The sequence below is a fragment of the Cibotium barometz genome, chromosome 27 (genome assembly GCF_041138505.1).
Source record: "Cibotium barometz isolate CiBa-2024 chromosome 27, ASM4113850v1, whole genome shotgun sequence".
Taxonomy (NCBI): Eukaryota; Viridiplantae; Streptophyta; class Polypodiopsida; order Cyatheales; family Cibotiaceae; genus Cibotium; species Cibotium barometz.
Window position 1 is genome coordinate 20,890,426 of NC_141072.1, and position 24,332 is coordinate 20,914,757.

At 43.7% G+C, this 24,332-nt stretch overlaps 1 protein-coding gene across 2 annotated transcripts; it reads right to left on the reverse strand.

The window, feature by feature from the left end:
• Positions 1-4,869: 4,869 nt before the first annotated feature.
• LOC147623164 (Gap junction beta-4 protein) lies at positions 4,870-18,413 on the reverse strand. 2 transcript variants are annotated; one of them, XM_086821248.1, is made up of 5 exons: positions 18,208-18,413; positions 17,000-17,680; positions 5,550-5,790; positions 5,285-5,402; positions 4,870-5,165 (listed from the first exon to the last, which is right to left on the reverse strand). In XM_086821248.1, the coding sequence occupies exons 1-5, from the start codon at positions 18,297-18,299 to the stop codon at positions 5,074-5,076; spliced, it is 1,224 nt and encodes a 407-aa protein (XP_086677374.1). In that variant the 5' UTR covers positions 18,300-18,413; the 3' UTR covers positions 4,870-5,073. The 2 variants fall into 2 exon arrangements, with proteins under 2 accessions (XP_086677374.1, XP_086677375.1); XM_086821249.1 differs by having other exon boundaries at positions 18,150-18,258.
• Between the last annotated feature and the right edge of the window lie 5,919 nt (positions 18,414-24,332).

The window sequence follows — 24,332 nt, forward strand, 5'->3', positions numbered from 1 at the left end:
GACAACTGGTTGGCTGCCTTCATCTTGGGTCCTGCGTTGGTCTTAGCACCCTTCTTTTTCAGACACTCGTTACGTATGTGTCCTTTTTCTTCACAGACGAAGCAATGTCCCTCCTCCTTGAGCTTCAAAGCCTTGAGGAGATGATTTTTTTTGTTGGAGTCGAGGTAGAATTCTTGGGTCCTCCTTCTTGAGCTTCAAAGCCTTCATCTTGGGTCTTGCGTTGGTCTTAGCACACTTCTTTTTCGGGCACTCGTTATGCATGTGTCCTTTTTCTTCACAGATGAAGCAATGTCCCTCCTTGTTGAGCTTCAAAGCCTTGAGGAGATGTTTTTTTTTTTGCTAGAGTCGAAGTAGAATTCTTCAAAGATTGGTTCGAAGACTTTTCTTCTGTCGTGCTAGCCATTGGCGCAGAGAACTTTCTTTTGTGCTTGTTTCCCTGCTCGGTTATTACGGGTTTGGTTTTCCAAGGGACCATCATATCATCATAAATACGTGCAGAATGAATGGCCTCGTCCAAAGTTTTACACTTATTATTCTTGACCTGTAAACGATACGAGACAAGTAATCCTACGAAGAAACCCAAAAGAGTAGTAGGATCCATCTTCGTAGCTTTCATCTGTAAGTCTCTAAATTTTTGGAGGTAGACCTCATAAGTGAGGTTCTGCAAGGTCATGGTCAAACTGGCAAACTAAGCAACTATGTCGTAGTCATCCTCCTTCTTGAGAAATTCCTTTTTGAAGACTTATTCAAACTGTGACCAGGTTGTTGGTTTAGGTTTTAGTTCTTTCCACCATAGCAAAGCTCGAGAGGAAACATGCTGCCAACTGAATCTTTTTGTCATTGCCATATGGATGAAATTGGAACTGGACCTGCACTGATGTAGCCACGTGTCCACAATCTCATTGGTACACTGCTTTTGCTCGCTCCCAAACTGTTCTGGAGTGATGTTGGGGCCTAAAGCAGACGCCAAGGTATCCATGCCTCAAACAGTAGATAGGGTAGTGGTCAATAAAGAGATGAAATTTTGCAAAGTCTGCATTTGCGCGGCGACCTGTGTGCCTGTGCGCCACAAAAGAAGTGCGAAAGTAACTTTAAATTCTCAAAAATTAGATTTAGTCACAAAATCTTTGAAAAGATCGCCATCGGCGACCTCAGTAGCCGGTAGACATCTCTAAATGGGAAAAGTGAGAGAAAAACTTGGTTGCAAGCAAGAGATGGTGCAAGAGAACTCCTCGAGAAGTGCCTGAAAACAAGCCGGGTCTTTAAAGCCCAGAAAAGCTTTTGTACTTTTTTTGCTTTTGTAAAAAAAAAAAACATGTGGGATGGCTTTTGTGTAAAAGCCATGCATCAAACGTGGAAAAGCCACGCCATTAAAAAAAAAAAGAACGTAAGGTTCTTTTAAAAACGAAAAGCAACTCGGCGCCTTAAAAAAATAACATGGGCAAAAAAACACCGAAAAGCACCTGTTGGCTGCAAGAACACTTACCTGCAAACAGCAGCGTTGCCCGCGTTCGCCCGACTGCACGCCCATCAGACCTGGCTGCCTTCACGCACAGCCGACAGCCGATAGCTTTCCCTCCCACTCTCTCTTTCTCTCGCTGATTCACACAGCCGACTAGCTCTCTTGCCAAAGAAAAAAGCCTCTTCACATGCAATTCAACTCGACCCTTTTCAAGATCACGACCCAACCTGGGTAGCAACGATGTAAACAAGAACCCACACGCTGAATTATAAAAAAACAGCAGTCATCTTGAACTCATACCTCTTTCTTCTCCACCTACCGACTTGCAAGCTCTTCGAGGCATTCTCTGATTCAAATCCCCAAGGATCTCCTCTTAGAGCAATCCTGAAACACGAGCAATCCTGAAACACGACATGAAACTTACAAAACAAAGCCAAACAACGCGAAGGGGGTGCAGGCCTGACTCACCACCCAACCATAACAGCCGTGGGCAAAACCCACAAGTCTTGGTTGTCCCCAATCTCTACCCCCTGACGTCCCATACCGCCACGAAGCTACCCTCACGGGCCTCGACTGCATGAAGCAGGTACATGTCTCCACTAGATCCAGGCTCCTGGACCGTAGAGCTCTTGCAAAGACTCGCGACACTCTGACTAACTGACCTTGGCCACCCTTTTATAGGCTCTTGGCCGAGCATCGAGCATCCACACTTGGGTGCCCGCCCATCAAGACATCCTCACTTGGGCGCCCATCCATCAATCTATCCCTAGCCGAGCTCGCAATCAGCTTGTGTAGCTCCAAGCTACCCCAAGCCTCGAAGCTAGTCTTGTGTGCGCGCTACACACGGTAGATACACTCTGTGCACATGACAGTGTGTGCGAAGTTCACTCACCTATGCACATGACAGCGTGTGCGAAGTTCACTCGCCTATGGGTGTGGGGGTAAAATCTCTCCGAAAAAAAAGAGGTTGGCTGATTGTTGGACAAGCCAAAGTTTAGTAGAAAAACTTAAAAGAACTATAAAATAATTAAAAAACTTAAAAGAACTATAAAATAGCTGAAAACCTGCCACATTCCACTTTTCCCATCACAATTGGGCCTTTATACACCCGTATTTCATATACCCACCCACTGCATGGATTTTTAGTTAGGGCTAGATTTGAATGCAAGAAGTGTCTCAACAAGTGTTGCAAGTAATTTTGTCCTCCGGTTACAAATTCTCCTAGTTTATGATCCATCATACGATCAATTACATAAATGAGTAACCAACAATATCTGATGTGAGATTCCCTTTTTGTAATGACTCCATGTACATTAATTGCCTTAGGGGTTATATTTGCTTTATAACTTGTTGATATCTTAAGGGCTAAGAGTACGTATATGTTCATTTCATGTTGGAAGGACATGGAGATTCGCACTTTTTAAAGATTACAGGTTTGTTTCATTTTAGGAGGACATGGCAATTACGCATATAACCTTTTTTGTGTGCATACATTAATATAATAGGTTCTTTACTTCCTTCCTCTCCTTTTTTTTTTGGTCAAAGAAGTTGAAGTGCTCTTGGGGAATACGCAAAGAGGAAGCCAAGAACCTAGAATATTACTGCATGTACATGACACATCTGCACATCCTTTCAACATGATATGAATGAGTAATCTTGGTGCTTGTAAATTGCATTGTGTAATCATCAAAATGATACTTTTGCCCTAGGACAACTTAAGTACAAGTTCTCTCAATGTGCTCTCCTACTTGGTTGCATACCCTACAAAGATATTGTGAACCCACCAATTAACTCTCCTCTTTCAAAAAGCCAAAACACCACACCTATTTCCCTTCTTTTGGTGTGTGTGGAGAGAGAGAGAGAGAGACTTTAGCCCACGAACACTAAACCTTGTAGACAAACTGACATGACTTGACTACTGACTGCCATTGAGGCTTCACATGTACTTGAATTGAGACTTTAGTGCATGCTGCTTGAATCCCACAAATACTAAATCTTGTAGACAAACTGCCCCCAATATGAGTGCATGCATTGAGGCTCCTTGGAGACAATGGAAAGACAGTCAAGGTAGAGAAGCAAGGACAGTATATAGTACTTCATTATAGGAACTTTGCCAACTCAAATTTGTGTATGAAGAACATCAAGCCTGGGATGTGGCAAGAGAGTGAAAGAGAGAAGCATACTTTAATGCCTGCTTCTTGAATCCTAGAAACATTTAACTTTGTACACAAACTGCACCATGTCCTTGCTTCTCTACCTTCACATCTATCTTCCTTGCTTCTCAGGAGAGGATGAAGTACTTCATTGTAGGAACTTCTTTGCCAACTCAAATTTGTGTATGAAGAATACCTACATCCTGGGATGAGAGAGAGACAAGCACTATTAAATCCCAGAAACACTAAACCTTGTACACAAATTGCACCATTACTGACATATGGGTGTATTGCTTAGTACTAAACCTTGTGCACAAACTGCACCATTACTCTAGCTTGACTAAACCTTGTACACATACTGCACCATTACTGACATATGAATGTATGCTTAGTACTAAACCTTGTACACAAACTGCACCATTACTGGCATACAAGTGCATGCACGCCTAGGCTTCACATGTCCTTGCTTCTAGCTTGACTCTCTCTTTCTGTTGCCTCCAAGGAGAGTATGAATCTTACGAGCTTCTTGTGCAACAATAAATAATGAGTAATTCGCGAGTTTTTTTATAAAAGAGAATCAACAAAGAAAGTTCTCATGCAATAAAAAATGGAGGTTCTATGCTATGACCTATGTTTTGGCAGTAACAAGGTTTTTTTAAGAGAATCAACAAAGAAAGAAGTTCTCATGCAACAACAATGGAAATGGACTTTGACCAAGACCCTCTCTAAGAATCCATCTTCTCTAGCTTCTCATTTTGCTTGCATCTAATTCCTCCATTAGCTCTATTTGGATATACCATTACAACTGCTTGAAAGTGCAGTGAGAAGAAAGACTTAAAATGCATTCCTCTTTACCTCTAATGGAAAGTAGGTTCCAAATAAAATTGTACCTTGAGGTTACAACTTTCACATATATGCCCTTTATTATTATTGTCACAACCGAATTCATAAAAAAGAATTCCTTTGTTAGTCTTGTGAGGGGGCTTTACAGGCCAATTGTGCCTACTCGTGCCTCATGATCCCCCTTACAGGCATTGTGCCTACTCGTGCCTCATGATCCCCCATCCAAGCACCCACCTGTCCACCACCGACTAGCGGTGGAGATATCTGTAATGTCCCTTAAAGGACAGCATGTTGCTATCATCATAGGATCCACACTGAAGATGGAAAAGGCTGTGTGCATGCCTATGTACAACCACCAAAATTATTTGACCAAAACTGGTTTTAAAAAAATGATGAAATGGGTGCGTGATTCACATCAACTCTTCTAACATTTGGGAGCCAATTTTTGGCCTCATAAAATTTGGAACAAAACCCCTTTTTAGAGGAAAAGAATTTTTCGAACAAGCTCTTTATGATGAGCAACCTGAACCTCAGCATGGCCACAAAAAGGTGTGGGAATTTTTCCTGCCTCTATAATATTCAGCAACAGTGAGACATGCTCTCTTCTCTTTCTGGTTAAAGAGCCAAGTGTGCTTTCTCTGGTAGAATAGTTGAAGCAGGACGAGCAATCAGAGGTTCATAGTGATCAGCACCAGCTCCACACCAGCCTTTGGATGAAAAGGGGGGTAAAAAAGAGAAAATATAAAGATCACAAGATAATATAAAACACTCTGACAACATGAAATGTCTTAATCCGCATTCTCTAGTATTGAAAAGCTGTGTTTACCTGTGCCTTTCATGAAAAGAAAGGTTGGTGCATGCTGGATTTCCCCTCGTGGCGGATGAGGCAAGAAGAAAATGCAATTATGATCATCTACCATGGCATCTGTCCCATGAGCTTGAACCTGCACAACATATCACCACCTTAATGAATGATTTAAGCATTTTTATCGTACCAAGGACTAACAGAATAATGCTACCTCACCACCTTTAGGGTCTAAAGGATTTAAGCATGTATTCATACCAAGGACTAACAAAATAATTCTACCTACCACAAAAATTTCCCGTTCAAACTCAGTTGCTAGGCTTTCAATGGCTATGTCATCACCGAAAGCAGCCGCCTTACCGTCCCTGTTCTCATCCACTGTTAACAAGCCCTCTTCTGTGTACTGGAGGGTAATGATATCATGCTCGTCGTCATCGTTACCTCCCACAGACATGTATTTAGCCCAACTCTCACCATCCTCCACAGTAATACAACGCTCCTTGTACAAAGTCTCAGCTGCAAGCTTCCTGTTGTGAAAAAAAAAAACCCAGTCTCAATTAAAAATGATACCCAGGTAAAATTACAGCATGTAAAAAGAGGGAGAAAAGTCCATGGAGTATAGGCAAGTTGGTAGTTGATTGAACTCTTGAGCAAGAAGTGTCAGGTTCAATCCCAGCTTGCTGCTGCCGATGGACACATCCTCACATGAGGGTTGTAATCCGTCTACAAGCGGGCAGGCATAGGACTCTCTGCTCCCCCTAACCTTCCGAAATAGGGTCAATACCGGCAGCCTGTTACGACCCTGTGTTCTTCCCTTTGGACAGGTGGGCACGGGCACGGCCATGGGATGGACAGTGCAGCATCAAGTTGGATATGAAAAGGAAACCCATATATGGTGGCCAGCCCAAGTGTGAAAGGGGACAAAAGGAACTTTAAAATTTATAAGGTTTAATAACGTTTGATGATTTAAAAAGTATTATTATTTTTAAGCATGCGTTTTGCTGATTGCTTTTGGATTTTTTGAGAAAAGCACAACGTATCTATATAAGGTGAAGGCTGGTGAGCTGAAGTCAGGCAAGTTGACGCATGGATCATCGTGGATCGTTGCCATATGGTACAGGCGGCTACCAAGTGGCTACGCGTGGTATAGGCGGGCTACCAGGCGGGTGTCTAGGCAGCTGCACAAGAGCTACAGGCGGCGTGTACTGCAGGTGCTGCTGCGCATGGGCCACGGCAGGTGTTGCTGCGCACATAGGGCTCCAGGTGGCGGCGGCGGCTGCGGCGCAAGGGCTACAGGCAAGCGACCAGGTGACTGCACCTAAGGGTTGCTGCTAGTAGGGCAGCCAGGCAGGCTTCTGGTGGGAGGCCTCACGTATGGAAGACCAGGCAGCAATGGGCAGCCAGGCGGGAGTCAGACAGGAGACTCACTATAGCCAGCCAGGCAATCAGGCAGGTGCAGGCGGGCTGCATGTAACACACGGAAGCTCTGGGGGTCTTCTTTCAGCCCTTAACACCACTGGCAACATGCTGATGCAAAACACAGACATGAAGAGAGAGTAGAGAGAGAGAGAGAGAGATGCTGGAAATTCAGTATATTAATATGGTACAAAAAGGTACCTCCACTACAGCCATAGGCTGCCTTAAACAAAAGGTGGTAAACACCCAAAATCTTGTCCTACTCTAGGACCCTAAGGATCCACTCCCTAAAGGGGTGAATAGTTCTATCCACATGAGCACACTATGCCTTTTATAGGGTTCTTGGACACTTGATATACTGGCTGACTGCTGGTCGGCCAGTCATTTATGTTTTAAATGCCCCTTCAGCGCTGCCCGACTGGTGTTCTTCTTTGATCATGATGCGCCAATTGGCGCCCTGCCCTCTGGTTCAGACGACCAGTTTTGTGAGCAGCCGACAGAGCCTTTGTGCAGCCTTCCTTCTCTTCCATGCTTTTTTGCTCCAAGTCCAACACTTGGTCCTCTTCTATATCTTGTGCTCAAAATCCTAACTATATCTGGTTCATACTCTTTATTTGGCTGCCTCTTTTGGATCAGCACCCGAGAATGTTCATGGCATCTTTCATGCACATGACATCCCCCTCTGCTAAACTTCATGATGGGATTCCAACCTGTTCTTGGATGACTGTCATCATCCCAATCTTTTCCCGAAGTCCCTTTGTCATCCATCCATCCCTAGCAACCCTTTTCTCTGAAAGCCCGGCCCGGTCTCCAAACCACTATGTCACAGACTAAGATCTATGCATCGTTTTCCATCTAGTCCACAATCCATTCCTGCCCTGACTCTGAACACTGTCTTGGTCTTCATTCCTGAGAAATGAGTCTTGGTCTTCATTCCTGAGAAATGAGTCTAGCACGCTCACATCACCCCTTGGAGGATAAACCTCCCTTGGGACCGTTGCCCGAGAACCTATCTGGCTCACAGGACTGCCATCCACTTTGGCTTTGTGGAACACCACCAACAAACCTCCTGGGAGCTCTTCCCGATTTTGTGTTCCTTGCCTTGGGATTCGTATCCGTGTACTTTCCTGTACCTTGGACCTGTACATGAATCAGTGTTTTGCTTTGCTGAGCCTGATGCTCTGATACCAATGTAACACGCGGAAGCTCTGGGGGTCTTCTTTCAGCCCTAAACACCACTGGCAACATGCTGATGCAAAACGCAGACATGAAGAGAGAGTAGAGAGAGAGAGATGCTGGAAATTCAGTATATTGCCTTAAACAAAAGGTGGTAAACACCCAAAATCTTGTCCTACTCTAGGACCCTAAGGATCCACTCCCTAAAGGGGTGAATAGTTCTATCCATGTGCTGCACACTATGCCTTTTATAGGGTTCTTGGACACTTGATATACTGGCCGACTGATGACTGGCCGACTGCTGGTTGGCCAGTCATTTATGTTTTAAATGCCCCTTCAGCGCTGCCCGACTGGTGTTCTTCTTTGATCATGATGCGCCAATTGGCGCCCTGCCCTCTGGTTCAGCCGACTAGTTCTGTGAGCAGCCGACAAAGCCTCTGTGCAGCCTTCCTTCTCTTCCATGCTTTTGCTCCAAGTCCAACACTTGGTCCTCTTCTATATCTTCTGCTCAAAATCCTAACTATATCTAGTTCATACTCTTTATCTGGCTGCCTCTTTTGGATCAGCACCCGAGAATGTCCATGGCATCTTTCATGCACATGACACTGCATGTGTGGCGGCAGCCAGCACGGGTCTCTCTCTCTCTCTCTCTTGAAGAAGGCGAGCTGACAGAGCCTCTGTGCAGCCTTCCTTCTCTTCCATGCTTTTGCTCCAAGTCCAACACTTGGTCCTCTTCTATATCTTGTGCTCAAAATCCTAACTATATCTAGTTCATACTCTTTATCTGGCTGCCTCTTTTGGATCAGCACCCGAGAATGTCCATGGCATCTTTCATGCACATGACACTGCATGTGTGGCAGCAGCCAGCACGGGTCTCTCTCTCTCTCTCTCTTGAAGAAGGCGAGCTGAAGGAGGCACCGAGGGGCTAACAGCCAAGGGGTCTCTCTCTCTCTCTCTCTCTCTCTCTCTCTCTCTCTCTCTCTTCGCAAGCAGGTTTTGTTTACGAGATTAGGATGCAGAGGATCAAGCTACATATGCACAGGATGATGTTCTTAGAATGTTGCTCTTCATCTTGGACTTATGTGTATTCAGGGATTGCTTGACACGTCCTCTATCTTTCTCTCTCTAGGTTTTTGGAACCGTGATTGGATGTATATGTGGGTTTATCTGTCATGGAAACAGGACATTGGTTTTTCGAGAAGGAACAAGACTATGGTTTATGGATACAGGTCTATGGTTTATCGGATACAGGTCTTTGCTTTCATATGGAGAACATGTCTCTCGATTCATGTGAACAGGTTCTAGTTTTCTCGAGGTTACATGCAAGCTGTGACTATAGGAAGGACATGTGGTTTGGTACAGCCCTACTGCTATTTGGGAAAGGGTTGTGGGATCCATGATAGCGATGGAGAAGACCTTTTCAAGCAGGGAGGTGTCGTACACGTGTGCCTTCTCTATGGAATGCTTTGTTGTAATAACAAGAGTTCTTATTTGGAAGTCCTCGGTGAAAAGCTAGGAGGAATCTTATTTGTAGAGGATTCGACAAGATGTACTTTGTACTCATATTTGATCAAGTAAAGAAATACCGCAAGGGGCGCCACTGCCTTTTGGGGCCAATTGATGTCCTTGTATTATTTGCAAGAGCACTCTAGCTCCCCCTGTTTGTTTCTTTTCCGTGTCCCCATGGGTGATGAAGTGTTTTGTGTGCGAGTGTTTGTTTCACCGCCCATCAGACTTCTGAAGGCCAGTTTCATGGTTCCATTGCCGGGATACTGTTAAATTAATGTATCTCAAAGTGGGGTGGTAGTCGGCCATTTCCATCATGAGGGTATAAATACCCATGCCCACCATTGCATTATTCAATCTATTCATTGCTAAAGTTAGCTGTTCGTCAATCTCTCTCTCTCTCTCTTTGCGTCAACTTCTCTCTCTCTCTCTACGTGTATTCAAACTTCCGCATGCTCGATTCTGACATGGTACCAGAGCTCAGGCTCTAGGGCTCAGGCTCTAGGGTCCTTGGACAAGCGCATAGAGAGGTGGAGAAGAAGAAGAGAGTACGGTTCGCTGCCGACGTCGTGGAGCCTGCAGGTGACGGCCGAGAGTACAAGCTCCGGTTCGATGCTAGGAAGAGGCTAACGGGGAGACCCCGCGGAAGAGGCTCCTGCATCTAGGTGCCGCCAGAGCGCCAAACGTCGCTAAAGCATAACAAGCAAGGCTGCGCTTTTGTTCCAGTAGCGCTTGGTGGCGCAAGGTTGCACACCACAAGCGGCTGCAACGAGCAAGAGGTAAGGAGAAGCTTGCGTTTTGTTTGGTGAAGCAGGTCAGCCAAGCAAGGCGAGTAGGCACGAAGCATGGGGGGGGGTTAATCTTCGCAACCAGAGGAGAGGAGTATGTTTCGCATTTATTGAGTTTGAGGCAAGTTCAGCACAATGTGCGATGGAGGCTTCACCCATAAATATAGTTGAAGAAGCAACAGTCGAGGAGGCACCAAAGAAGTCCTATGCTTCTATTCTACGGTTGCAAAAGGACAGCTCGAAATCAACTGTTCTGGCTACTTCTGGTGCAAGTATTCCCAAACTACTCTCAACTCACATTGAGCGGTCAACATCTGCTGTGCCACAGGCCATACAATCGACTTCCCAACTTCCATCAGGAGGAAGAATGCTTTCGCCAGAGGCTATGAATAGTGCGTTAACTAGTACCCAGTTAGCTGCCTTGGTTCTTACGAAGTTGCCTGAGGAGTATGAGATGGTCTCGAGGGCATTACACTTACAAGTCACGAAGGAAAAGCTGGAATTTGATGATCTCAGCTCTTTTCTCATTGAGGAGGAAGCAATGCTCATTTCCCAAGGCAAGATTCGGGTTCCGAAGGATGTAGAATCGGCACATGCTGCATCGGAATCCAATAAGAAGTCTAGGAGCCGTTGTTATAAGTGCGGAAAGCGAGGGCATTTGGCTCGGGATTGCAAATCCAAAGCTAAAGCTCAAGGCTCGACAAATGACAAAGGCAAAGGCAAAGCTGACGAGGATGACAGTGACAGTGATTCTAAGAGGGATGCTACGGCGTCTGCCGGTGTGGCGAGGACTTCACTGGCACATACTCCAGCATTCTAGCTAGGTGGATGGATGCTACCACGTGCTTCAGCCAGAGAGAGGCATGTGAGTGGCAGAGAGGGGCAGTCTGTGCTCCCGTTTTGGTGATTTGGACCCGTGTGTCGGAGTTCAAGGCACATGCATCTGGCATGGAACAGCTTGACAAATCTATGGACGTGATGTGTTCGTAGTTCATTGGTAGCAGACTATGGATGGGATGAGTTCCTAGTTCATTGTCAGAGAATTTGGGGCGTCATGTGTCGATAGTTCAATGTTCAGGAGATCTTTTGGATGTGTGTGTTCTCAGTTCAACGAATGGGGGATCATGGATGTGGAGTTGTCTGCAATTCATTATTCTATGTGGCAGCTGAAGCTCAAGATGGCATTCCTTGAGGAGACAGGTTTTTTGGTGCATTTTCCGAGGTGTATTTGGTATCCGGCCGGTACTGAGGTGTCCATGGTTGCATCTACATCAACTTGGCTTGTTCATCTATGCCCACTATGAGCTACAGAGAGGGTGTTAAATTAATGTATCTCAAAGTGGGGTGGTAGTCGGCCATTTCCATCATGAGGGTATAAATACCCATGCCCACCATTGTATTATTCAATCTATTCATTACTAAAGTTAGCTGTTCGTCAATCTCTCTCTCTCTCTCTCTCTCTCTCTCTCTCTCTTTGCGTCAACTTCTCTCTCTCTCTCTCTCTACGTGTATTCAAACTTCCGCATGCTCGATTCTGACAGATACCGTCGACTTTCTCAAGGAGGCGAGCCCGTGGTTGTCGCATCAAAAGCTTCTACATGAGGAAAGTGGAAAGGAAGTACAGGAGACAGTACAGGATTATGAGTCTTTGCCTATATGAGGTGAAGAGCAAAAGCTGAGGATGAAGCTCAGGAGAAAAGACACCAAGGACAAGAAGTAGATGGCCAGGAACAAGAAAGCACATGAAGTGTTATGGTGCAAAAGATGGGTTGAAAGGCTATGGCTTTTGACACTTTGTCACCGATGGTATCTTCAAGGAGGCTTTCATGGGTTCGGAAGGCAACTTTTTTCTATGTTTAGCAGTGGTGATCTACTATGCTTCATCAGAAACTTGTGCTTACCACTTGGGTGGAGTGCAAGCAGGTTTCCAGTGCCTGTGGATGTATCAGATGAGGCTCAGACGAAAGTAGAGGAACTTGATGAGGTTCTTATTCCTGAGCAGATACTGGCACATAAGGAAAGAAAGGTACAAGGTAAAGTTTCCTGTCGCTATCTTGTGAAGTTTAAAGAACTATTCACCGATGGATGCGAAGTGGATGGAGGAGTAGAGGTACTTGATGAGGTTCTTATTCCCGAGCAGATACTGGCACGTAAGGAAAGAAAGGTACAAGGTAAAGTTTCCCGTCACTATCTTGTGAAGTTTAAAGAACTATTCACCGATGGATGCGAAGTGGATGGAGGAGGGTGACTTAGCAGATTCACCTTAGGTATTGCAACTTTATCTTGATGCCTTTTGAGTTGGAGCCGACTCTTGCGGCGGCTCATTCAGGTTCAGCAGAGTTGGGGTCTGGAGCATTGCCTGAAGCTCAAGAGGGGGTAGCACCTCCGCTCCCTTGTTATAGACAGGCTCAGTTTTTCATCTAGGAGTCGCTTGGTGACATCTTTGTATTCACTCGAAGGTACTGATAGCTGACAGTACATCTGCTTATGGGACTTCTATGATATTGTGTACTAGTCACATGAAATGATGCTATTTCTAGAGTTGGTTTCCTTTGGAATGGCATGGTTTGGTTTAGTTCAAAGTCTGTAGCAACCTGAGCTAACACTTCGAGACTCTATGGAGGGCATAAGTCTTGCGAGCAGTCCCTCAGTTGGTTTGGTTTGATGGATATATGGATCGAACTCTATTTGTGCATGTATTTATACACTTTCCGAGGTATTATGGTATTCTGGTGCCATTGGATCTTGGTACCCTTGGGAATACATGGGTAATACTCTGGATGTGTCAGGATGAGATGCATGTATATCGGTGTGATACATCAAGTACTTTATTATGTTCATGGATGCATCACTGAGTGTTGCTCCTGCGGGATGGCCATGTGCAGAGTGGGTAAAGCATTAAAAGGGACATATGTGGGAAGTACTTAGTGGATGTACTGTTTAGATGCGTTGAGTGCTTTCATATGCTCATGTTGTACCTCCAGTCGTGGATGCCCATGGGTGTAAGGCTTGCGGGCAACCTTGAGACTGTTATATTGGAGTAGGTAGAGCATCTTGAGGAGCATATTGTTTGCGAATGCATGTATGTGTCATGCATATGTTTGTCATATGTAGAATGATGCATGGTTTTGTTTTTGGCTAACACAGGTTTCGTGTTTCTACTTGGTTTTAGACTTTTTCTACACGTTCTGAAGGGGCAAGCAAGAGTTGTTTGTCACTTCGAAGTGATGGTATGGTCTTATTGTTCAGGATGATTGTTTCATCACCCAGATGCACTGGAGGGGCATTGTTTGGTCATATGGGGACTCTTTCTTATTTGGATGCTTACTGTGTTATTGAGTGCAATCGAGGACGCTTGCTATTTTTCAAGAGGGGGGTATGTTACGACCCTGTGTATTTCCCTTTGGACAACGAGCAGGTGGGCACAGGCACGGGCACAGGATGGACAGTGTGAACACCATCAAGTTGGATATGAAAAGGAAACCCATATATGGTGGCCAGCCCAAGTGTGAAAGGGGACAAAAGGGACTTTAAAATTTATAAGGTTTAATAACCTTTGATGATTTAAAAGTATTATTATTTTTAAGCATGCGTTTTGCTGATTGCTTTTGGTGTTTTTGACAAAAGCGCAACGTATCTATATAAGGTGAAGGGTGGCGAGCTTAAGTCAGGCACGTTGACGCATGGATCATCGTCGATCGTCGCCGTGTGGAGTCGTCAAGGAGTCGTCGTGTGGTACAAGTGGCTACCAACTGGCTACGCATGGTATAGGCGGGCTACCAGGCGGGTGTCTAGGCAGCTGTGCAAGAGCTACAGGCGGCATGTACTAGAGATGTTGCTGCGCAAGGGCCATGACAAGTGCTGCTGCACATGGGCCACGGCAAGTGCTGCTGCGCACATAGGGCTCCAGGTGGTGGTGGCGGTGGCGGCGGCGACGGCGGCACAAGGGCTACAGGCAAGCGACCAGGTGACTGCACCTAAGAGTTGCTGCTAGTAGGGCAGCCAGGCAGGCTTCTGGTGGGAGGCCTCACATATGGAAGACCAGGTAGCAACGGGCAGCCAGGTGGGAGTCAAACAAGAGACTCACTATAGCCAGCCGGGCAGTCAGGCAGGTGCAGGCGAGCTGCATGTGTGAAAGTAGCCAGCATGGGTCTCTCTCTCTCTCTCTCTTGAAGGCGAGCTGAAGGAGGCACCGAGGGGCTAACAGCCAAGGGGTCTCTCTCTCTCTCTCTCTTCGCAAGCAGGTTTTGTTTACGAGATTAGGATGCAGAGGTATGCATAGGATGATGTTCTTGGAAGAGATGTGTTGTTGCTTTTCATCTTGGACTTATGAGTAATCAGGGATTGCTTGACACGTCCTCTATCTTTCTCTCTCTCGGTATTTGGCACCGTGATTGGATGGTGTATATGTGCGTTTACCTGCCATGGAAACAAGACATTGGTTTTTCGAGAAGAAACAAGACTTTGGTATCGAGGAAACAAGACTATGGTTTATGGATACACGTCTATGGTTTATCGGATACAGGTCTTTGCTTTCATATGGAGAACATGTCTCTCGATCGGTGTCCTTGTATTATTTGCAGGAGCACTCTAGCTCCCCCTATTTGTTTTCTTTTCCAGGTCCCCATGGGTGATGAAGTGTTTTGTGTGCGAGTGTTTGTTTCACCGCCCGTCAAATTTCTGAAGGCCGGTTTCACAGCCATTCTGACTGATTAGCAAGATCTCAACTTTTGAAAAAGGAATTAAAAAAAGAGAGAGAGAAAAGAAATGGTGTCATACAAGCATTTGAAAGGAAGGCATAAGCAGTGTAGCAACATATAAATGAACAATCTCTACTGCCGTAAAACCAAGCAGGTCACATACCCATGTTGTAGGCAGTCTAGGATCAGTATTCATAGGTAGGTTTCATGGTAAACTCTGCTACACAAGATGACAATGACACCATGGTGGAAGAGAGGAACAATTTGAAGGCATATAAGGAGGTAGAAGAAGGGCAGTGATGAGAGCATGTGGGAGATCCACGCACATCAGCAAAATGCACCTTTAAAAGTCCCAAGAGAGCTGCCACTTAATTAGTTTTGTCCCTCAACTTCAGTAGGTCAACCAAGCTCACACTCAACATAGATTGTCTAAACCAAAAGACTCAGACCTCAATACATGTTATCAGTAGAGCTCACAAAAACTGGAGACCCAACAAATATTTGCCCGAACCATAACTGGAAGTAGATTGTCTAAACCAAAAGACTCAGACCTCAATACATGTTATCAGTAGAGCTCACAAAAACTGGAGACCCAACAAATATTTGCCCGAACCATAACTTCAGTAGGTCAACCAAGCTCACACTCAACATAGATTGTCTAAACCAAAAGACTCAGACCTCAATACATGTTATCAGTAGAGCTCACAAAAACTGGAGACCCAACAAATATTTGCCCGAACCATAACTGGAAGTACCCAAGTTTCTAACGTACGCACCATGTGTCATTTGCTTTAGACTAAACTACAACAGAGAAAGAAATTGGTGTGGAAAATATCAAATATTGTGTAAGCTACTTGTCCTTAATTCATTGAAAAGCTGAAACTCTGGCTTAAATAGAGGAGAATGAATGGATAACTCATGTCTTTGAAATTCAAAAGAATAGCTCAAAAATTTCATCGATCATAACAAACACATGTATAGAGAAACACCTTAGCTAGTGAAACATAACAAGTTAGCTACATGAGAGAGATCCTCCACATGGACCAAGTGACCTGATTGCATTCAGAATACATTGGCTGGGTGAGAAGTTTTTGTCCTTAATAGCCAATAATAGAAAAAATGAAGTTAGCTCCTCCACATGGACCAAGTGACCTGATTGCATTCAGAATCCAAAAGTCAAGCCTACAGCAACATGGCTGCACGATATGGGTGACTTTTGACTCATTAACAGAAAAATCATCGGAATATAGGAGCTTACTGTAGTTATGTAAAACACCACTACCCATTCAAAAAAGGATGATTTAGATGAGGACAGACAGAGTTTGTTGATTTTTTTAAATTCAAGTTAAAATTCAATCCATAGTTCTCATCCCTCGTCTCATGTTTCACATTGTTGGCTTCCATTGTGATGCAATGCAGCTCCTTCATTATGTGTACCTAGCTACCCCATATTGGCCTTGTCCTTTTCCCGATGGCATATTACATGCCTTGTCCTTTTTAAAATCAAGTTTAAATTCAGTCCATAGTTCTCATCCCTCGTCTCATGTTTCACATTGTTGGCTTCCATTGCATCACAATGCAGCTCCTTCATTATGTGTACCTAGCTACCCCATATTGGCCTTGTTCTTTTCCCGATGGCATATTACATGCCTTGTCCTTTTCCTGAGATGGCATATTTTGTGAGTGAAAGGCTTTTTTCACTTTATTTGTTTTTTTACAAGTCATTCCATACTGCATGTAGTCTCTGTCTTCTTCCTTCCGATCAACCTGTAAGGCATCCTTTTCACCAATTTTCAAACTTGATAAATGCATAGCATAGCATTGATAGTTTCCACGACCATTCTTCTCTTTCAAGGTAGTATGATGAAGCTCGAGTGCTATCTTTCAGTACATAACAATCATATGTTAGCACTTGTAGCACAGTTCTCGTTCATAGTTGTGATAAATATATACAAGGGGTCACTTCTGTTCTCAAGTGACATTGTATTTTTACTTAACATTTTTGTTATGACAAGGGGATGTGACCATGACTTCAAGTTTGTATCTTTAAGTTAGTCCTGATACTGATGACTGGTAACTAACTGGCATATGCCCTATTTAGTCATGAAAGCACACACATAAATCACAAGAAAAAGGAGACCAAAAAATACCTCGACATGCCAGCCTCCTCGAGCTCTTTAATGGTGGTGTCAAGAGCCTCCCTCTCTGATTTCTTAGCAAGTAGCTTAATCTCCTGCACAACATGGACTCCCCATCCTGAGGCCAAATCGGGATAATAGAGATTCTTGATCATGGAATCCGTAGCCTCTTGCTCACAAAGGGCACATGCCATGTAATCACTTGTAAATTTAGCCACCGCCTTAGACCTTAGATCTCGAGGGGACAAGCCTTTAAGGTGCATTGCCTTTTGAGATGCTGTAAAGAGACAGTTGCCATCCGCATCCACGTCCCCACCATGATGCAAAGAGAAAACATAGGAAATGGCCTTGCTTGGGTGCTTCCATAGCACACCTTTGGATGCTATCTTGGCCAGTGCTGTGCGTTGTTGGGCTTCAAGACCCTTCACTTCCTCCCACCCACCATCACCATCCAATGATGAGGGCTCAGCATTATTAAATTTCGTTAGGGCCAACCCTTGTTCTGGGTTTGTTAATAAAAACCCTTGTTGTGTAAGGGCACACCCTTGTTCTGAGCCTCTTGTTGTCTCTGTTGCCATGGGCTCTCTGCATACTTCAAGTGCAAATCTAGATGGAGCATGGCGGTGCTGTTGTTGCTGTTGAAGCCCACCTGTTGAGCTCTGAATCAGCTTTCCCATATCTTCCTGTGAATCTCTGAAAGTTACAAACCAAAGGAGTAAAATCCGATGAACAACATAATTCGCGGAAAAATTAATGTAATTTATTTAAGTGGGCAAAATGGAGCTTCAGAAGGAGTAAATTGATCACAAACATGCTGTAACTGATGAGAAAACCATAATTTGTGGCAAAATAAATATAATCCAAGTGGGGAAAATGGACCTTCAGAAGGACCCAACAAGGTAATTTGATCAGAAAGATGCTTCAAAGAAGAACCCAGGTGAAATATCGTGCTTTACAAACGAACCAGCAAACAAGCAGAAAATAACAGAATAAACAACAAATGACTTCAGATGTTTATTTTTTTAAAAAGAAAAAAGAAGAAGAAAAACAGTACCCAAAATAGGGCAGTCGACAGAGCCCACGAAGGAATGGCGCAAGGAAGGACCAAAGAAATGAAAACATGAAAAGAGAGCGCACAGAGAGAGAGAGAGAGAGAGAGAACCGGCTTGCATTCACAAAGCTCAACTCAAAGTTTAACTGGCACATTTTCATCGCCTCACCCAAAACAGTAGCTCTCTAACTCGCAGTCTCCTGCTTTGAACTTTTTCTCCGCCCTTTTTAACAGTTCACAGTCTAGCCATTGCATTTGCATGCCGTCTCTTCTTCAAACCCCTCATTCTTCCTTTTCGGAAACCTGCACAGAATTAGAACGCGTTTGCCCAAACAGATGAATTGAGTTCAGAAATCCAAAGGAAATGCATGCAAGTGCGGGTACAGAGCGGAGACGACGGTGTTATATACGCCGCGCCTACGTGTACCGCGTCCTGACCGTAGGATACGATTGTGGTGCCCACATGCATACAACGGCTACTCCTAAGCCCATTCACATTACTTCTCTGGCCACAAGCCTGGGCGGCCGATTCTATGTATGGTTTGTGTCTCTATTAAGTTACACCTTAGGGGATACTTGGGTCAGAGGTGTTTAGGTCCCCTCACTCCACAAAGGGGTAAGGGTAAAAGAGTGTGTTTTCAAAGTATCTAACTTGTTGGTAACTCATCATTTTCCACACACACATACATGTGCACGAGTGCATGGGCACTTACGCGCGCACACATACACAATACGAGCATGGTTGATTTTTGATTCCCTTTTTGTACATTTTTGCAATTTCAAGACGTTTTTGCAAGGAGAAAATTTGTCATGTCTGTCTTCAGTGAAGGGTAAAATTTGTCATGTCTGTCTTCAGTGAAGGGTAAAATTTTTATTTTCCTTTCACATTGACGTGCATTTAGAATGCCAAGTAGTCAAGGACTTTTATATATATATATACCATTCATATACTTGTAAGGTGTAAGTTGTAACTTAAGACTTAAGTCTTAACCTTGCTGCCGTCCCTTTATAATTTATTATATTGAGCATGCTGCATTAATGAAAATTTATGGGGTATCACTATATTAGACTCCAGTCTCCGAACTCTAGAGTCTAAACGGCTTGAAAGTTGAAACTGCTTGCTTTATTTTTTAATAAAAAATCTATTATTCAGATTCTCTAATAAATAGTTAGAGGATTTCCACCAAACTTGCAACGTTTAGATTCTCCCGCCAACACTATATTAACACCAATTTTTATAGTCAATATGCGTGCCACGTGTAGTGTGCAAAGGCCGGCTAGATAAGACAAAGAGAAGGTGCAGCAGAAGGTAAGAGGTGTAACACAAGCAGTTGGGAGGTGGTGATGTTGGCCATCGTGGTAGTAAGAAGGGTGGCATAGGCGTCTACTATCGTGGTGTTGCAGCAAGTGAAGCAAAGCAGTGCAAAGCTGCTAGGTGTGTGAACATCGCCGGAAACTTACTAGACTACATACTTGCATCCTTCGGGGTGTTGGATATTTCAGAATCTAATAGTTATTGGAAAAATTGATGTACATGAGATTTATGGATATAAAAGAATTTAGCCTAGGTAATTTGTTCAAAGGTTAAAAGCCTTGTAGATGTATAGTGCCAGTAAAGGTGAAAGAGTCCATGAAGTGTACTGGGAGCCAGGAGCATTTAAAGGAGCCTCTTTTGTTGACTTTGGAAGTCAGAATCTAGGGCATGTGGAGGCTAGAATCATGGAGAGAATTATGGAGAGAATTATGGAGGATTATTAGCTCTTAAGCATGATTAACTTAATCCTAATCATTTTGTATTCAACCTATAAAAAAGAGGCTCATTCTAATGAAGACTATTCTCTCTCATTCTCATCATTATGTTGCCCCATTACCTTAAGCTAATCTCTTTTTACTTAATTTAATTAGCATGGTCATTATGCCTCAACCATGATTTGGATCACTATCTTTGATCCTCCATGATGATAACATTTGGTATTAGAGCCATGTTATTAGGAATATGTAATTGTCAATATTTATGCATAATTACTAGCATTTATATGAGTTTTTCTAATTAGGCCTGCAGTGTTTTGCTCCATTCTCCCTCTATACTCAACCTTTTTCAGAACTTTTTAGTTCAAAAGAAAGGTGACATCAAGCTCTAACTAACAGCTAAAAGGATTCAACCAAATCACTTGAAATCATTTCAAAAGCGCAAATAACGAGCATCAGAAATCAATAAAATTGTAGAAATCAGCACCTAAGATTGCAATTGGTGAAATTCCTTTTATGGGCTTCTAATTGGGTTTAAAAAGCACCCACTCATGAATTTTGGCGGCAATTTATTCATTGGTTGGTGAGATCCACTATGTCATGCTCTTTTCTCTTGAATCTCATAACAGTGAGTTATTAGTTCTAATTATTCACTAATCTTGGTGTTTAAGGATTAAAAAATCAATGTTAGGAAGTTGCTCCTTCATCCTATTGCATTAATTTTTAAAACCCCCTTGATTTGCTACCCCAATTAGGCATTTTGAGTCAACTCATTTTTTTGCCTACTTGCATTAACCTTTAAGGGCTTTGCACTAATCATGTTTTTGTTGGAATTAGGGTTGCAAGAAAGCACACAAAGCTTGGAGAAGAAGAAGCAAGAATGCACACAACACACAGTGTATTAGATTGTGTCAATGTACAAAAGATTAGTTAGCCCTAGAAGGATGGGCGTATATACAAGCCGGGGGAAAAAACCTCCTAAAGAGGGAAAAAGTGCCCCGGCAGTCCTAAGTGTGTTCACACACATCACTGCCTATATATATATGGCAACAAATCCTCCCTAGGAGTGATGGTGTGAACGAGAGCTGGCACTCATGTATAGGGGAGTGCCATGCCCGAAGTAGATCAGTCCACAAAGGGGAGCAAGCCCAAAGCTTTGCGGAAAGCTTCGAACTTCTCACGAGGAAGCGCCTTTGTGAAAAGATCGGTGAGGTTGTCCTGTGTTGGCACATAGGCCAAGCTCCTGCTGAGAGTCTCTCCCTGACATAGTGATAATGCACCTCAATGTGCTTTGTGCGAGTATGAAAAACTGGGTTTCTCGCAACTGCCAATGCGCTCTGACTGTCAGTGAAGATAGAGGTGGCAGACTCCTGTCCAACACCCAAGTCAACCATAAGCCGTCTGAGCCACACACACTCAACCGTAGCTGTGAAAGCTGCCCTGTACTTAGCTTCACAACTAGAAGTGGCCACAGTAGGTTGCTTCTTGCTCAATCAAGATATGCATGAGCTACCGAGCATGAAACAAAAACCACTTGTGGACACTCTTGTGTCATAGCAACCAGCCCAATCTGAGTCCGAAAAAGCATGTAAATCTGGCGGCAATGATCCCCCCTTGGGATAAAACAACCCAAGATGTATGGTGCCACTCAAGTAGCGAAAGATGCGTTGCTGAGACCCTGGACTATGCATAAACCTGCTCACCTGTGAGACTGCAAACTGAATGTCCGGCCTCGTAATGCATACATAAATGAGGCAACCAACAGCTGTCTGATAGAGTGTGACATCAAAGTGATCTCCAGCGTCATGAAGACTCAACTTCAAACCTGTCTCCATTGGAGTAGCAATAGGCTTGCAGTCTTCAAGGCCAAATCTCCGCAACAATGTCTTAATATACTTTGTCTGACACAAAGCAATACCTCCATCACACTGCTTAAATTGTATCCCCAAATAATGATGCAAATGCCCCAAATCTGACATCTCAAAAGAGGCATTCAAATCAGCCTTGAAATCAGCAATATGACTCTCATTTGGTCCTGTGAGCAGCATGTCATCGACATAGAGAGCAATGATTAGATGTACACCATCCACACATTTAACATACAAAGTGCTTTCTGTTGGACTATTCTGAAACCCATGTGCAGTCAAATATGCATGTATTTTTTCATACCAAGCTCGTGGAGCTTGCTTTAAACCATATAAAGCCTTTTTCAACCTGCACACATTGTTTTCCTGCCCTCTTTGAACAAAACCACGAGGCTGCGATACATACACCTCCTCATGCAAATCTCCATTCAAGAACGCAGTCTTTATGTCCAGCTGATGTACATTCCAACCATTATGAGCTACCAATGCACAAATGCTACGAATGGTAGTCATACGACAAGTGGGAGCAAAGGTCTCATCAAAATCAATGCCCTTTTCTTGAGCATAACCCTGCCATCTGGCTTTCGTTTCAACTTAAAAACCCACTTACATCCAATGGCCTTTTTACCAATAGGCAAATCACACAAAGACCATGTACCATTCTTCATTATAGCATCATATTCACTTTGCATTACAGCCAACCAATTTTTTGAATTTTGTGCCTCATCAAATGAAAGAGGTTCTTCCTCTTCACACATACTAGACACAGCCAAAGCATAACAATCTGATGCATAAGAGGCATGCTGAAAACCTGAACGAGTACGACTAGATATAGGTGCATCAATTTTACTATCACGCAAGGTTTGCACCAGCCATTTAGGCATACCTCTAGCCTGTTCATTTTCAGCCCTATCCTCAGAAATTACATCCTGTAAATCTGCATCAGAAATAGGCTGATCTATGATGTCGTTTGAAATCTGCATAGGCTGAATATTTACCTCATTAGGACTTACATTTGAATTCCCACCTGTAAACAGAGGCAACAATGTATCAAATACATCCCGTGAGCTCACACCTGTCTCTTTGGTACATGATAACAAAGGCTGCACAGCATCTTCCACAAAAACAACATCTCGACTAATCAAGATACGCTTAGACTGCGGATGATACAATCTGTAACCCTTGCTCTCAGCACTGTAACCAATAAAAATGCATTTGACAGCCTTATCATCCAATTTTCTGCATTGTTGCACAGGCACTAAAGCATAGGCCAAGCAACCAAAGACACGTAAGTGACCAATAGAAGGCTTCCTGCCATGCCAAGCTTCGTATGGAGTAATAGACTGCAAGGCCTTAGTGGGACACCTGTTGAGTACATATGCAGCACACATGACAGCCTCAAGCCAAAACGCATGTGGCAAAGCTTGGCTCTTGACCATACATCGTGCCATCTCCATAAGTGACCTGTTTTTCCTCTCAGCAACACCATTTTGCTGAGGGGTATACGGCACTGTACATTGGTGTTTTATCCCACGACTAGCCAGAAATGCATCAAACTCTTTAGACATGTACTTCCCCCCTCGATCAGAACGGAGGGTGCCCACAGTACAATTGGATACATTTTCAACCATAAGAAAAAACTGTTTGAAGCACAAAAACACTTCGGACTTTGCCTTCAGTGGATATACCCATGCATGCCTTGAGTAATCATCAATGACAGTCACGAAGTACAAGTGTTTACCAAATGACGGAGTTTGCATAGGCCCACATACATCACTATGTACAAGTTGCAATTTGCGAGTGGCCCGCATAGAACCATCCTTTGGAAAAGTAGAACGCTGCATTTTGCCCAAAATACAGCCTTCACAAACATGTTTCAATGGTGCCTCAAGAAGGGGTAATGAAGCAACCATATCAAATTTCTACAAACGCGGCAAACTAGCAAAGTTCAGATGACCAAAACGAGCATTCCATAGTTTTGCATCTGAAACTGCCTTTTCATCAGAAACTGCATTTGCTGAATCTTCCACACACTTGTCATAAGAATTGAGCCTATACAGCCCACGAAACAAGGTGCCAGATGCAATAATCGTATCACCAGAAGTCAAATCATGAATAGTACATCTGTCATCCACAAATTTGACTACAAATCCAAGTCTAGCAAGCGCAGAGACAGACAATAGATTCTTCTTTATCCCTAGCACATACAAAGCATCTAAAAGTGTGAAAGCACTGCCATTTGCAGCAGTAAGCATAATTTTACCAACGCCCTTCACTGGGTAAGAAGCATTATTGGCACATGTGACAGTATTCCCATTAGAGACAGCTTCAAGACAAGTGAACATATCACGATGCGAGGTAATGTGCTTTGTAGCACCACTGTCAAAATACCATACATTAGAGTCAACAGAAACTACCAAACATGCATCATGTACAGATGGGTCATACTGGCAATACACGCTAAACGCCCATTCTGTATCCTGCACAACATTTGCAGAATCTGCATTTGTAGAAGCATCCGTTATTGTGGCTGCATTTGACTCTTTCTTCCTTGCCTCTTTAGGGCAATTCTTAATGACATGATCATTTGCCTTACAATAGTTGCACCTGGTCTTTTTCTTGCCTTTATCAAGAGCCTTCTTAGACTTATTGTTGCTACCTGTGGAAGGAGAAGAAGTTG

Coding starts and splice junctions, on each gene's coding strand:
- LOC147623164 (XM_086821248.1), bottom strand. CDS start 18,299: ATGCAAATGCAATGGCTAGACTGTGAACTGTTAAAAAGGGCGGAGAAA. Junction 17,681..18,207: donor TTAGAGAGCTACTGTTTTGG/GTGAGGCGATGA, acceptor TGTAACTTTCAG/AGATTCACAGGAAGATATGG. Junction 5,403..5,549: donor TTGAACGGGAAATTTTTGTG/GTAGGTAGAATT, acceptor TATGTTGTGCAG/GTTCAAGCTCATGGGACAGA.